This window comes from Trachymyrmex cornetzi, unplaced genomic scaffold (genome assembly GCF_001594075.2).
Source record: "Trachymyrmex cornetzi isolate Tcor2-1 unplaced genomic scaffold, Tcor1.1 scaffold276, whole genome shotgun sequence".
NCBI lineage: Eukaryota > Metazoa > Arthropoda > Insecta > Hymenoptera > Formicidae > Trachymyrmex > Trachymyrmex cornetzi.
In genome coordinates this window covers 96,847-111,917 of record NW_017297438.1, presented here as the reverse complement: position 1 = coordinate 111,917, position 15,071 = coordinate 96,847, and the positions used below count along the sequence as shown (strand labels likewise).

Here is a 15,071-nt window from a genome sequence, read left to right as displayed (position 1 = left end):
CCCCCCCCCCCCCCCCGCTCGCATCGCGCACATCCACGCCCGATCGCACAAGCGGCGACATCTGTCGATTGATCGGCGACAAGCGCAGCAGACCGTTTTAGTGCCGAATTCACCCGCGAGGACCCGCCGCCGTTGGTAAAGCAGACATTCGCGTCGCGATTAAATCGCACTGCATTATTGCAATGGTTGTTGTGGAGCGTCGACCGTCGAGCTTGCATTTATGTTATTGAACCCGCGTGGAGAGCCAACATGACAGGCAAGCAGAATCAGCCGGACGACAGCGAGAACAATCAATCGCGAATAAAACTGATCGCGGACAAACGCAGACTCTTGGACGAGAAATCCGCTCAGGTATGATAATTCACCTGCACCTCCCTACGTTTATGCAAATCTACTAGATCCCGTAGCGTACTTTTCGCTGCACCGCAGCTTGTATGTTTTCTGTGTTTTTGTTTGCTACTTTACAAAACAAGTGATAAACGGTATAATTTTGTGATAAGAGCTGCCACTGTACATGGCATTTACCTAAAGCAGAACGTACGAAGTAATGTATGTACATTTTTAAATTAAAGTCTCTGTACTTGGAGACAAGATGGGAGCATCCGTGGAAATTATTCTCCTTTCCCCTTGATTTTCGACTCACTGTGGAAATCCTTATAACTATCCTCTTCAATTATATTTTTACTCCCTCCATCTGTAATCTGAGTTTTTTTGTTTTTTTACAGTCCAAATTTTATACTGTTTTAGACTTTCAGAAAAAATTCAGGGTTTTTCTTTTCAACATCTCTATTATTAATCTTTTGACTTAAATGTTAAAATCTTTATTTAATAAAAATTGAAATTTTAGCAAAAATGAGGCTGTTGGGAGTCAAATTTCGTTTATGTGAAAAAAAACTCAAATTGCAGACATAGAGTTAAAGATGGATTTGAATTAATTTTTATGCACAAAAGTAAATTTAATATATTGCAATGTACAGTTCATAAAATCATTATTTGTAAATGGTAATAAAAGATGCTGTGAAAGAATATAAAATAAATTTTTATTCAATAGTAATTAATATAATACATAGAATGTTTCAAAATAGAATATCGATAATATCTTAAAATAATCGTTGTAAACTGTTTTTTATATATAATCATAAAATTACGATAGAAAAATACAATTTGCAGGTTGAGGCAGAAATCAGAAGCTGTTTTGAAGGTCTAACAAAACTCCTGCGATCTAGAGAGAAGCAACTGCTCCGACAAGCCGAAGCTATTCACAGGCAGCAACTTTCTCTAATAGAGACTTCATTAAATTTCTTACCATCGTCAGTAGTGGTCCTGAACGATAAGAACGAATTAGAGGAACAGATACGCCAGTTTGGTAATATTGAGACGCATGGATCAAGTAGTATTACAGTAAAGGATGTGGAGCCATATAAAGTTGCAGATTATCAAGATGCTAATAAGGATCATGTCAGTTTTGACAAATCAATCACCAAATCATCAGATCAAAAAGCCAGAGATCATCTGAGCCTTCCACGTTGCAAAGATTTTATATCTGACTACAGAACTGTGCGTATTTCAAGTTTGCCTTCCACACTCTTCACTAATAATGAGCTGCGAGATTCGCATAACATAAAGGCTAATGCATTAAAGATTTTTAAAGACACCTTATCCATATCAAGGTGCTCGCCGCTTTTGATTATAAAACGTAAACTTGGCCTGACACACGTATCCTTGGACGGACTGCACGCTTTTGACAAAGCATACTCACAGAATGTACAGTCCTTCGGGATGTCTTGTATGACTACAGAATCTTCCGAGCTAGATAAATTGACAAACGAAGCATCTGAAACTAATTTGCGAGAATTTGATAAAGAAGTCTTGGATCGGGATGATTCCGAAATAATTAGATCTCCAAAGGAACGAGAGAAAAACGATGAGCATCCTGTACAGATACAGCAATGGTTACAGCAGATACTTGCAGAGACCGAGATAGAGCCTGCGATTTACGAAATCGGACAGTTTACAGAGATATCAAAGGCAAAGCTCTGTAACGAGCTATAATTCTATTTGACGATCAAATTAGAAATTCTTACATTGTGTTTCAATTGGGGCCAAAGTTTCCAAAACGATGGAAAGCAAACAAAAGGCTGATCTACCTTAGAATTGCATGCCCGATATTCTTAATTTATACAGTCTCTCGTAAAATAAATTGGAGACAGTGTAGCTTTTCCGTGATCACAGAGGAACGTAAGAAAGGATACCAAATTTGAATGATAAAGAGAGAAAGAGAAGAGAGAGTAAAAGATTTATTGTGTACATCGATAAACTTTAGTACCTCTGCTACAGTTGCTTAATATGTGGTATTCCTTGTTAATACAACGAATACTTCGCCGTTCTTAAAACAAAGATTGATTAGTGCCCTTTTGAAAAATGTGCTTAAAAATCCGAAATGTATAATTGCTAAGACTGTTTTTATTCTATTAAAAATATCGCGTATTTATTTTACCGTGTATAAGTTTTTAGTTTATATAGAAACTATGCTTGTCAAGGAATTTTGACAACAAGTGAATAATCTTATTGCGATCATTTCTTCAAGTGATATCTTTTTTACAAATAAAAATTTACGATTGTACGACATTGTTGTAAATAATTAATTTATCGTCGTATCATAATTCCATTTTCTTTCCACTTACATGACTAAATTGTGCGTATGCATGTAGTTGTAGATTCTGCAATCAATTAATTCATTACCCCCCCCCCCCCCCCCCCCCCCATCAGCTATCAGCATTAAACAGAAACAATCTAAGATTATTATTATTGCATTTTATCATTACTAATACTGTTGAACAAATAATATTATATGTTGAAATGAACTTTATATTTAATACTATGAGAAATTAATATCCTGAATAGATAAATTTTTGTTATACTAGAAATTAGCACTCCTATAATCAGTGATTAAAAATATTCATTATTTTCATTAATTTACATTTATATGCTCACGCGTATAATTTTTTGTTAGTTTTATTTTTTTAATCCTAAACTGTATAAATCTGGCGTGTGTTTTATAAATATTAAAAGTAAGAAAATTATAATTTTATAAAAATTATTAAAATCTGCAGGTAAAAATTTGTTTCTAAATATTAATCTTTTTATTGTGTTGTATCAATATATGTATGATATATTTATGAAATCATTACGAAAATTTTATTGTAACGATACAAATTTATTATACCGATATGTGTTAAGATGTTTTATACTGTTTAGGATTAATTGAATGCATATATATTTATTTATCTTCTCAATTATTTAAATCAGAGGAAAACGCTTGTTAGAAAAATAATTTATGCCGATATAATTTTGTCGTTTTTACATCGAGCCTGTCTAAAATACAGAATGTATTTATACATATGTATATATGCGATATATATGATATACATCGACATATATGTATCAATGTACAAGTTTCTGCGGACAAACAAACTGACCGCGATAAAACTATTTAACAAAAATACAAAGAAAGAAAAACTTAAAAATAACATGCATCTATCATTGCTGATAATCCTTTTACTATAAAAAATATATATTAAAAAAAAAACGATTAAGCGTAAAACAACTGAAATTTTTTTTATATTTAAAAATTATGTATGATAATAAAGGATTAACAACAAAAATTTAATTTTTTAACTTGTATCGCTAGTTTATATTAGATATAAAACAAGAATAAACTTCGAAGCAGTTTTTGCTACGCTTTCTTATAGAAAAAAATCAGCATTACTATTCGAATATTTCGATTTGTTGAATAAGATAATTTCTTATTCGTGACATTGAGGCAGCGATGGAAGAAATTATGTGTATACATATATATATATATAAAGTGTTGTCATTAAATATTTTTAAATACTTATTTTTTAAATTTGAAGATTTTTTAATTTTAAATTGCAGTAGCACGGATACCATTTTTTCTAAACTGTAAAAATTATATTTGTTTTCAAGAAAATTAGATAAAAGTTTAGGCAAAAGACAAAATATTGATATTCTCGAAAAATCGTTAAATTTATTAGGAAAATATATTTCGACGAGAGGTAAATTTCAGTTCGAATTAAATCTACTGAAAACTTTGAATTCTCTAAAAAAAAAAAGATAAAAAAATCAAATTGATGATTTATATAGAGAAGGTGTATCTTATCTTATATATTATAAAAAGATATATATTTTTCTTTTCTCTGTTACTATCTATTATGTTTTTGAATTCATCTTCCAACGTTGCCAATACGCTGAAAAAAATTTTTGAAAAAATTTCGAGATAAAACAATTATATCAAACATGTTACGAAATGAATTAGTAATAGTTTGATTCGTCTCACTCAGGAACTAATTTCATTAATTAATAAGGCTAAAACTAGGAAGTAGAGCTTGGGTCATAAGACAGGCAGCAGACTGTGAGGAGGCCGATTCCTGCAGGTTCTGCCCGAATATTCTCTGCTCCATCATTTCAGTGAAACTTGATAGAAGATCCAATCTTCGAAAAAAGATGGGACGAAAGCGTGATCTTTGGTAAACGTGACCGGTACACACAATTGCGATAGGACTTCTTCATACATTTTCAAAGATTCTGGACAAGACGCACCATTTCCCTATATTCAAAAAAACAATATTAAACAACAATAAAATAAATTGATATCATATATTTACATTAAGATTCTATCTATATCTACTAGATTTCAATTAAAGTTAAGAATAGTATATATTAAAGTTAAGAATTAGTATATAATAAATAAAATTAAATGTTTTTTTAATCAAGATACTCACATGAGTCATATATTTTCCGGTAGACTTCAACACCTTCATAGAAGAGTTGAGAATTAGTCTAATAAAATCCCAGGCATCACCATGTGGCGTTGTGCTAATAGGAATATCCGTCAGATCGCCGAAGACGTAATCAAATTGTCGTCCTTCTTCGATCATATGGGCTAATGCTTTCACACAATCACCAACAATGATCTACAAAAAATGATGAGGAAGATGATGATGATTATTATTTCTATGAATTTAAGATCATAAAAATCGATAAAACATAAATGTTCAAATTTGAAAATGTTTGATTCTTAGAATTGAAGTGCACGAAAATTCAAGGTCTTACTTCATAATTATCGCCCTTTCTCTTATCTAGGCAGTCGCCACATATACTCCGCATGTGCTGGCTACAGGCTTTCATAACGATATCATCAATCTGTAAAAGATATAAAAGCAGATAGTACTTCGTTTATGAAATAACTTACGTATAAAATTCAATTCACATACTTCCAACATTGTGACAAACTTCGGTTTTTCTTTCAACAATTCCCATAATAGGCCGCCGTCACCGCCACCAAGTATCACTATCTCTTTGCCAGCGTAATTTTCTTTCCCTCGTTGCATCAGCGTTTCTGTATATATGAGATCTGCCTCGGACATGTCTGCAGAAAAATTTCTAGTAAGTTGTAAATAATAAGCAAAGTTATAACATAATGTGACTTACTTTGCAGCTCGTCGAGTACCAGCAGATTTCCTAGCGATTTGGAGTGCACAATTTGTACCTTCTGATACGGTGATCTAGCCTCGAACACGAGCTTGTCGATGTCATATTCCAGCAGTCGCTCGTCTTGAATAAGGGTACTCTTTATTGGCAATACTTGTTGCCAATTTGTAATAATGTTAATTTAAAAACATGCTTCTATACATTAAAAAAACATTGCGAAGAGTAGAAAAACAAGGTATCGCAAGGCAAAGCTGATAACACGCATGGGAACGTTAGCATCATAACCAGATGAAAAAATGATGTGAGGAAGTTGTAAAAGACTATAATTAACTATTAAAAATGGGCGCAACTTTGTCATGCAAGAACAGAACAAATAATGTCCTCGGGATTAACGCGGAGAGATGTTCCAGACTGAACCGAGCCGAGCACAGGTGCATATTACTAACGAGAGTAAGATGCGTCTAAAATCATAGATATTGTGAAGCCTAAAGTTTTAATTATGAATATTACATTTTAAATTGATTATATGAATTTGTGTGTGTGTAGCTTTTGATGAGTTTTCATTTTAATCACTTCAAATACAACTTTAACATGGTCTTCTCACTCCTAACATACTATTCACAAAAGACAAAGCTGCAGAGGACATTTACAACACTAATATTTACGAATCGATATATAATATTAATTTTCCAATCGGTTGGATTGTGTTCCTTAAGTACAAGCAGTTCCGTTGTAAGAGTCGTTAGCGGTCCGTAAACATAATTATAAATAAAAACTCACCGGCGGTAGGATAGTATCTCTCAAAGGGTCCACCGCGTTTAATTGGAGTAAGCGTGTGCGACCGTGTAGCGGTTGCTGCTGTCTGCAACGCCGTTTCCAATTCCTTGGCCAACTATCATAACCGGCCATCATCATCATCATCACCATCATCATCATTATCACCATCGCCATCATGATTATTATCATCATCATCATTATCATCATCAAGCCGAACCAATGAGAATTGAACAGAACAAAGACACTATCTTGTAAAACGGAAGCGCTACACTCCTTGTTGTTAAGGAAGCTAAAAAAAGGTGTTAATCTGGCAAGCCATGATATATGGCAAGGCTTATTTTTGTCCAACAAAATGGTACGTAAAAAGCGGTAAAAAACGGATCATGATAAAGGTAACTGTGTCTGTGTATGATTGTATTATCGTATGACGGAGCCGTACGATTAAAAGTAACGATCCAAAAAAACCTACACTGAAGAAAAATATTCTGATTGTATCAACAAGAAGTATGTACAAACAAAACGGATTCATATCATATCATTAGAATTCTGGTTAATTGAATTTTTTGTTATCTTCATTGGAATGTTTGATATAGATTTAACGAGTATTCGATTTGCACCTTTTTGGTTGAATCTACGAAAATTTCAATTAATACAACAAGACTTTTTTCCAGTAAACAAATCTAAGAAGCTAATAATTTCTGGATTTAAGGATTTATACATTGAAATATATTTCAAAAAAAAGGAATAAGCCATTATGAAAATAATATTTTAAATTTCATAAATATATACTGTAAAAATAATACGTATATATTTTTTAATTCTAAGTGGCAAAATCTCAATTTTTAATTAGTGTGTTTCACGGTATAAAATATTAAACGGAATCTTAATTTATAATACACATAAGAGAGAAAGAAAAATATAGATAACAAAAATCAATAATAATAACACCAGTGTTTATATGGACTTCCGACAGAAGTCAAATTGTTCGTATAGAAGTCTGTGTTTACATCAGATTCTTTGATTGCCTTTCACAGCGAATTATTCTTAGATTTCATAACGAAATACGCTCTGTGTATTGCAACAGTCGCCTAAGAACTTTTATTCGTACGACTGAAGAAAGGCAAGAGAATAATTATAAATACGCATTCAAATATTATGTATTTGAATGAATGGCACTTTTTTTTATGAATGAATTGAGTGCTGGGGAGAAAAATTTGGGCTAAACGTAACAGTGCTGGAAATAAAATTAAGTCAGCATTCCTGGCAAGCGGCCTATCCTAAATATCTATTAGTAACAGTCAATAGCAATATTGTAATTCTCTATGCCAAATATTTCACGAAATAAATCTACAAGTATGTAAAGTATGTAGTTGTGTTAGGAGAAGTAAACGAGGAACAAAATCTAATTGAGGGAAAGCGTTTTTCTACCTGATAGTGTCAGATAGAGATCATATATGGTTCCTCGTCTTACGGGCGGTAAACGCTTGCTGCGCTGGCTGTTCAAAGCCATGGCAACATCAGCTTCCAAGTATCGCCACTGCTACAACGTTCTGTCAGTTATGTCATATTTCCTACTTTCGTTATAAAAAAAAATTTCTGTACAGGATATTAAAATACATAATTCAAGGCTGATAGATACATTTAATGCTCAGAAACTGAGTAAAGAATATTCAATCGAAAAATAAACTTCTTAATGTTATGTATATTTTCTCTACTCTCTAGATATAAAAACTATCTTATCAGTTAAATATACGATAAGATAATCTTTTCCTTACAATATTGAAAAAATTTATATTCTCTTATATCACTTTGTAAATAAACAATTTCAGATTAAGTGCAAATGCAAATAAATTTCATTCGAATATATCTTTAATTCGAATACATTATTCCCACATACATGAATATAAATGTTATTCGAATATAATTTTATTTTAGACACACAAAATAAATTTATATTCGAATAAAAAATTATTTTTTATTTATGAATAAGATTTTATTCTTTATATTCGTTATTCTTTATTCGTAAGTGTGCCCAACTCTGGTCTCAGATAACAAGTCTTTTACATAAATCCAAATCATTCTATAAACTTGAACATGTTAACTCGATTCTATGCGTTCTATAAATCGCTTTATTTATACAAAAATGTTTATCAATATACAATTAATGTCTGACAAAAATATATTTTGTTATATAAACTTTAAGATTAACAGTACACTTCTATTTTCCACATTTATGTGATAACGGATATTTTTATCTATATACAAATAACTGTAATTATAGTGACATTAACTCTTAATAAAGACAAGTTGCACTTACATTATTAAAACAGGAAATTATTTTTAATTTGAATAAGATCAATTTCTCAAACTGTATAAAATATTTTTTTACTCAGTTTATAAGCATGATTATATCCCTTAAGTCTTGAACTTATTTCTTTAATATCCTGCATTTTATCGTTTTCATGTTTTACTTTAATTCAAGTTTTATCACGTAACGATTGATACGCCAAGTGTAATTAAGTTTATCAGATTTGTTACAATTCTCTAATGAAAAGTATGTTAGTTACTTTTTCTTTCTCTCTAAGAATTCATAAGTTGCCATTTGATTTATCTTTATTTTGTTTTGTTTCTTAAGACTTTGATAAAAACCCAGCCTAGAGAAGGAGTGGTGTTTATCAAAAGCACTAGCATTTGCTTTGCAACAGATATTTCCTGTATCATCCTTAACAAATTGTTTATCAAGATCTTTACATACCTCAAAAGTTAAGAGCGCCTCCTGGTCATCCTGCTTGTAATACTCGATGTTTAATGTAATCAGACCCTCCGTGTACCCTCTGACAGTGATTAGACTGCCCCTGGGTCCGGTATATAAAATGAGCAAACTGCCGTCGATGTTAGATTCTGTCAGTGGCTTGAGACCAGTGAAATGTTCTGCCAGTACGTTTGCAATCGCCGATTTCAAACCCGATCGTTTCTCCATATCGGCGATCACGCTACTGGACACTGTGAAGTCCAGGAGTACGGTATGGGCCACCATTGCTTCTGCAATGTATGAACAAATATTTATAGGATGCAAAGTCAATCCGAAAAAAAGAGACACGTCAATTATGCCTCATACTCTTAATTGTTCAAGGCCTTGTCACGCGGGCGATAAATCGTATATTAACAAGTCACGAGCTATGCGAAATTTCAGCGTGCGATCTCTTTTTTTTTTTTTAAAGTAATATACTTTACACGTCCATTCGGGTGAATAGAAAAAATAGCAGCCAACGGCGGTGGCATGAAATGTCCTTAATGTCGTCAACGCAAAGGGAAAACACATTACATAATTAATCCCATAGAAAACAGGAGCGTTGCTAGTGTTGGCGTAATGCGATAAGTAACGTAACACCGAGTAGTCATCGATATTCAGTAAATTAGCGGATGATTCATTAGCCGCCGGTCATTAACTTGTCTATACTCACGTAATTGTGCGATAATGTTTATTGCTCGGTCTGATCAGAAGCACGTCAATGTATTGCTCCCAGCGTGAAAGAATGACGCATGCACACACTGGCACAGAATCGGATGCGCAGGTTATCGGATGCGCACGAGGATTTCGCGTGATGGAACTTCTCATCTAGCGAAAATTGGCGAAAATTAACGAACCGTTTCGATTCTCTTCGATTGCTGGCGCAAATCGATGTTGCGATATCTCGAAGCTTAACGACCGATTTAAATCCGTAGATTAAAAGACGCACATTTTTTCTCACCAACTCCGTTCAGAGAGACGCTGACGCTATTCGCGCTATTATTTAGCGCTTCAAACTGTTTGCGGAGCTGCAGATAGCACTGATAAACACGATCATGACGTCATTAATCGTAGCGTGTTACGTCACAACTGCGCGCTATCAACGTTATTCCTTCCGAGGTAGTGTATTAGTAGCGTTTAACATTCGTCAAGGTTAGATTAATATTTGAGAGGAATCTGTTCTCGAGCGGCACTAAACTTTTCTTTCTTTAGAATTTCGTAGAATAAACGTATGTACGTAACATGTGAATATCAAATTTTATCGTAGTGAATGCAATCTCAATTTCAATCTCTGCAATTGATGGTTTGCCACTAGGCTGGAATGAATGTAATGCTTGCTTGTGTATCATTTTTGACTTTTTAAAGTTTCTGCAGAGTTCAACTTGGGTATTTGATTTCATTACAAACGTGAAAGTCAGAGTATCTTGTTACTGGCGATTTTTAATTCCCGTGTACGGAAAAAAATTACTATTGCGGTATAGCGCGGCAGGGTATTCCGCTGCAGATGCTTAAGGTCCTTATTAGATGTCGATACGCTTCTACTCAAATCGACAACGAATATTCAAGGATTCTTCCTTTTATGTAATTAATTTACTCAGTGTAACTATTAATTTTTTGATCTAGTTTACATTGTTCACTCCAGCCTAGCGGCAAGCCATCATAGAGCTTGCAATTGAGATTGCGTTTTGTTATTCACTACGAGAAAATTAAAAATTTACGTTACATGTACTTCACCTAAAAAACCTTAAAAATTTAAATTGCAGAGAAAAATTTGGTCGGTGATTGAAAACAGAATCCCCTACATTAACTTAAGTGGGCCGGGTGGTTTGAAGTAAAAAATCAACGATTTTTTGTGGATAAATGGATACAACTATCAATTTTAGATTTGGATCTATATTTTATTTGCACTTTATACAATAAGTATGAATTTTTATTAATTAAAATATGTAGAAATGTCCGAGAGGCAACAATGGCAGCAAACGTGTCCACATAGATTTATGTTAAATTGCTGACATTGTGCAGCCAGAACTAGTTGTCTGTAATAAAAAAATCAAATTTTGATTTGTAATTAATAATGTTGAATGTATACGATAAACCTAACAAAATTATAAAAAAATCGCGATTTGTTAAAATTACTCCTTTATAAAAAAAAAAAAGATCCTTTTTTGACCATTATTTTTTCCATTAAATTGCCAAAAAACTATTGTTTTTAAAAATTTATTATTTTTTTAGGTTTAGAGTATGAAGAAAATAGTTGTAATTAACGTGTAAAAAGCGGCGATCTGTGCGTTAAGCTGTATTCTCTCTATAATGTCAGCAAATTTGAAAAAACACGTTCGAGAAAAATGCGTTTAAAGTTTTGAGTTAGAATACTTATGTTTTTTTAATACTTACAATAAATTTTTCTTATTCAGCGATTCCTAGGTCATAATATGATTCATCCTCTTGTTTGAACAGAAATGTAGAAAAAGACAGAAATCCGGCAGATGTTTCTTTGTTCGAAAAAGTAACAGCCGGAGATCGAAACTCAAACGCCTAATTTTTACCTGTGCACTATTTCAATTAATCGTGAATAACTATTAAATCTCTCTGGTTAAACGCTACCAACGTTACGCTAGGATCGTTCATGGAGTTTGCTAACGCTATCGCTCCACCAACAGCGTTGGTAGCGTTTGCGTCCATAGCACGAATAGTGTCTCTCCTTGTATTTGCTGTTCAGCAGAATTGACCAATCACGGTTAATCGGAGTTGGTGAGACCGGTCCGTAGTGTATCTCAAGAAACATTCAGTCTGTTCGCGTTGTTTGCACTTTTTGCACTTAACATCTTCGTTCTCTCTCTTTTCAACGTCTCAATATATATTTATCCCTTTTTAACATTTTTAGGGATTTCAAGCCACGCGAACAAAGCTTTATTACAAATTCATTACCATTATAGGCCGCTATTCATAATCGGTTCTTATTTCAAGAAATAAGAACCGATTATTTCGTCTTAAGAAATGTCCTCTCATTGGTTCGTGACATTTCAAGGCTGAACTTAAGACAATCTTGAATATAAGGGTTATGAATACCGGCCATTGTAATATCGAACACCAATTTAACTACCGTATGCGATAGGTTTTTCAATCGTATTGCATCATGATACAGGAATAAATCATACGTTGCATATTAACGATACAAAATCCTGTTAAATTGTTTTTGTTTTTGAGCACTGAATGCTAATGAAAATAACATGAGGCTAAACTTTTTTTAAATGTCGCAATATATCGCAGATACGAATATATAAAAAAAGTTATAATCATATATAAGAAAAGGCGAAAATAAAAGATTTGAGCAATAGATTTATTTTAAGTCATTTAGAGCTTATCCAATTAAAAAATATTCATTTTTTACTATAACATGATACACTCTCTTTATAAAAACACTAACATACCTTATATACATATGTATGTGTGGTAATATAAGATATAAACAATTTGTATATGTAAAACCAAAAATATTATACAAGACTTTTTACATCCTCCATTGTGTTCTAAGATTAATCGTAAAAAATAATTAACTATAATATAAATTAGAAAATGTATCTTATGGATGCATTTGAAGACGCTGCGTGATATCGATGGCGTTACAACTACTCCTCCGTGTAATTATATTCCTGCAACAATATACGCATTTGTTCTTTTCGTTTTTTTTTCAATTCACATGATATCCGATGGGATTGTTTTGTTACTGATCGACGTATAGAAAAGAACACACAGTGATGTTACTTGAAACATTGTATTTTAAATCTCTACTAAAACACCCAAATATCATCCACAAAAGTTAAACAATTTCTAAAAAACAATCATTTATAGCTGTACATAGTACACGAAATTTCATTTAATTGTGAAAATATAAATCAGTATTAAATAATTATATTAACGCTCTCTAAAAATTTATATATTATTTTGAATCATTATCATTATCATTATCTTTCTTTGCTCTTCCTATACCATCATTCGCACAACTAAGGCACTATTTATGTAAATATATTTTATTCAATAATTTTACAATGATAATAAACTACTCTATTAGCCCATTTACATTTACGTATAACATAAAATGAATTATGTGCGGTTTAATATCTTTTATATACCTTCATTACAGCTTTGATTCCAAATGTAGCGAGTACCCCGAGACCGAACATAAGTATATACGGTATATACTTCAAAAGGGGCAGACTAGGTCTTCTTTCGACCAAAAGTTGGAGCAACTTCAAATTTGCATCGGAATAGGGTGGAAAACGGGACCTAAAAAACATATTTTCTGTTTAAAACTAAAATATTACTGAAATATTAATATATTAAAATGTGTTCATAGTTTAAAATATAGAATTATCTTATTAAATAAAAAATAATTTATTTACTTAGCTATGATTTCTGCAATTTTGTTATAATTCCGAATCAAACAACCTTTTTTATGCGTGAATGTGTCGAATGTGAATTTTCCATGGTAGGCTCCTATACCAGAATAACCTACTCCTCCAAAAGGTAGAGATTCAACTGAGAAAATAATATACATTATTAATGCCTGAAATTATGTAACAAAGAGAAAACAATAATTTAATATTAATGGTGGTTATATAAACACGTAATTATCGCTTATAAATTTGTTAATTTTTAAAATTATTTTAATCAATTTGGATCGAAGATTTTACGTTAATAGTTCTAAATTATAAATAAAACAATAATTAAATGTTACAAATATTAACAATAAAAATATTGAAAATGTATAAAAGATTCATCATAGGTTCAAAAGAATTTAATGAGAAATAAGAGTATCAGTTTTTAATAAATGTTAAGAATGCAATAATTTTTAAATAACAAATCATTAAAATCGATTATTAAACTTCCATTTCCACACAGATTTAAAGATATATCAATAGTATGTACAGCAACATTATATAGCAATACATTTATATATATATTATGTCTTTAATATTCGTCTATGAATGAGTGCCCAATTCCATTACCATTTCTTAAATTATTTTAAAATCAACGGAGAATGTAGATTTTGTGCAAAATCTAATATAATTAAGCAATAAAATAAAAATTAAAACATATATTGCAGAATACTACTCATTCAACATTAAGCGACCCAATCTAAAGAAAGCATGCTACGTCTAATACACTCTCTGTTGATATAGAAGCAACGTAACAATTATCATAATGCTGTTTGAAAAAAAGCAGGAATATACAGTCAAATAATTTGTGTAAAAGAAACTTTTTATAACATTACTAGAAAAACTACCTGCTGCTTGTAATATCGTATCATTGACACTAACGCCGCCACTAGATGTATTATTAATGAACAAAGATACAGTTCCTTTATCCAGGCTAAATAAATACAACGACAATGGCTTCTCCCTGTACGTTAAATAATCAATGTAAGAACATCGGTATCATTTTTTTTTGTGAAATATGTATTTATACGCGTGTTATGAATGCACACGTGCATGATATGAAGTATGTGCACGTGTTTGCTCGCATGCGTGCATGTGCATTTGCGCGTTGCTAATAATAATGAATACTCGAAAACACATTATAATTGCAGATCATCAAGTTTATACATTAATGAGATGTGACTGTAGCTTTTCTTTGTAATGTCAATTTCATGTTAGTACTTGGATATGGATATTCATAATTCTACAGCCACCATCATTTTCAGGTACGTACATTTTATTTGTACAGTATATGTCTTATTAATTTAATAGTATAAAAAATATTTAAAGCATTCAAAATAAAAAATAGAAAAATTTATATAAAAGTAGTTTATATATGAATTTATATATAATTTACAGGGCTCGGTTTCGTATTTCAAATAAATTTAATTAAAATATATTTTTTAAATAAAGAAGAAATTAGAAAGTTATTTAGTATTTATTATTTTAAACATCTTCTTCTGACCTATTTCTTATTCGATATTTTAAATAAGTTTTTGGAACTTATTTTATAT

The 15,071-nt window shown here is 31.7% G+C and overlaps 4 protein-coding genes across 11 annotated transcripts in view; 1 reads left to right on the top strand and 3 right to left on the bottom strand.

Moving 5' to 3' along the window:
- Positions 1-9,062, bottom strand: part of LOC108762082 (elongation of very long chain fatty acids protein baldspot) — a 22,046-nt gene extending 12,984 nt beyond the window's left edge. Inside the window, exon 1 of the mRNA XM_018508897.1 lies at positions 9,044-9,062. The gene's annotated coding sequence lies outside the window, so the exon portion shown is untranslated. The remainder of the gene's footprint in view (positions 1-9,043) is intronic.
- Positions 161-2,735, top strand: LOC108762081 (uncharacterized). The gene is made up of 2 exons (XM_018508894.1): positions 161-351; positions 1,171-2,735. Exons 1-2 carry the CDS (start codon positions 250-252, stop codon positions 2,050-2,052), a joined length of 984 nt encoding a protein of 327 aa, XP_018364396.1. The 5' UTR covers positions 161-249; the 3' UTR covers positions 2,053-2,735.
- Sms (spermine synthase) lies at positions 4,182-9,961 on the bottom strand. Of its 3 annotated transcripts, none has more exons than XM_018508892.1 (8): positions 9,753-9,961; positions 9,044-9,330; positions 7,717-7,828; positions 5,512-5,634; positions 5,295-5,449; positions 5,134-5,223; positions 4,803-4,994; positions 4,182-4,627 (listed from the first exon to the last, which is right to left on the bottom strand). In XM_018508892.1, the coding sequence occupies exons 2-8, from the start codon at positions 9,323-9,325 to the stop codon at positions 4,481-4,483; spliced, it is 1,101 nt and encodes a 366-aa protein (XP_018364394.1). In that variant the 5' UTR covers positions 9,326-9,330; positions 9,753-9,961; the 3' UTR covers positions 4,182-4,480. The 3 variants fall into 3 exon arrangements, with proteins under 3 accessions (XP_018364394.1, XP_018364395.1, XP_018364393.1); XM_018508893.1 differs by lacking the exons at positions 7,717-7,828; positions 9,753-9,961 and adding exons at positions 6,292-6,403; positions 9,523-9,745; XM_018508891.1 differs by lacking the exon at positions 7,717-7,828 and adding an exon at positions 6,292-6,403 and having other exon boundaries at positions 4,183-4,627.
- A 2,575-nt stretch (positions 9,962-12,536) lies between these two features.
- Positions 12,537-15,071, bottom strand: part of Aldh-III (Aldehyde dehydrogenase type III) — a 21,356-nt gene continuing 18,821 nt past the window's right edge. For 4 of the 6 annotated variants that reach the window (XM_018508885.1, XM_018508888.1, XM_018508887.1 and 1 more), the window contains 3 exons: positions 13,483-13,618; positions 13,213-13,366; positions 12,537-12,732 (listed from right to left, as the gene is read on the bottom strand). In XM_018508885.1, coding sequence (XP_018364387.1) covers positions 12,709-12,732; positions 13,213-13,366; positions 13,483-13,618 — 314 coding nt within the window. In that variant the 3' untranslated portion in view covers positions 12,537-12,708. Of the gene's footprint in view, positions 12,733-13,212; positions 13,367-13,482; positions 13,619-14,366; positions 14,483-15,071 lie in introns of those variants that run through there. The other 2 variants (XM_018508886.1, XM_018508890.1) reach the window with 2 other exon arrangements.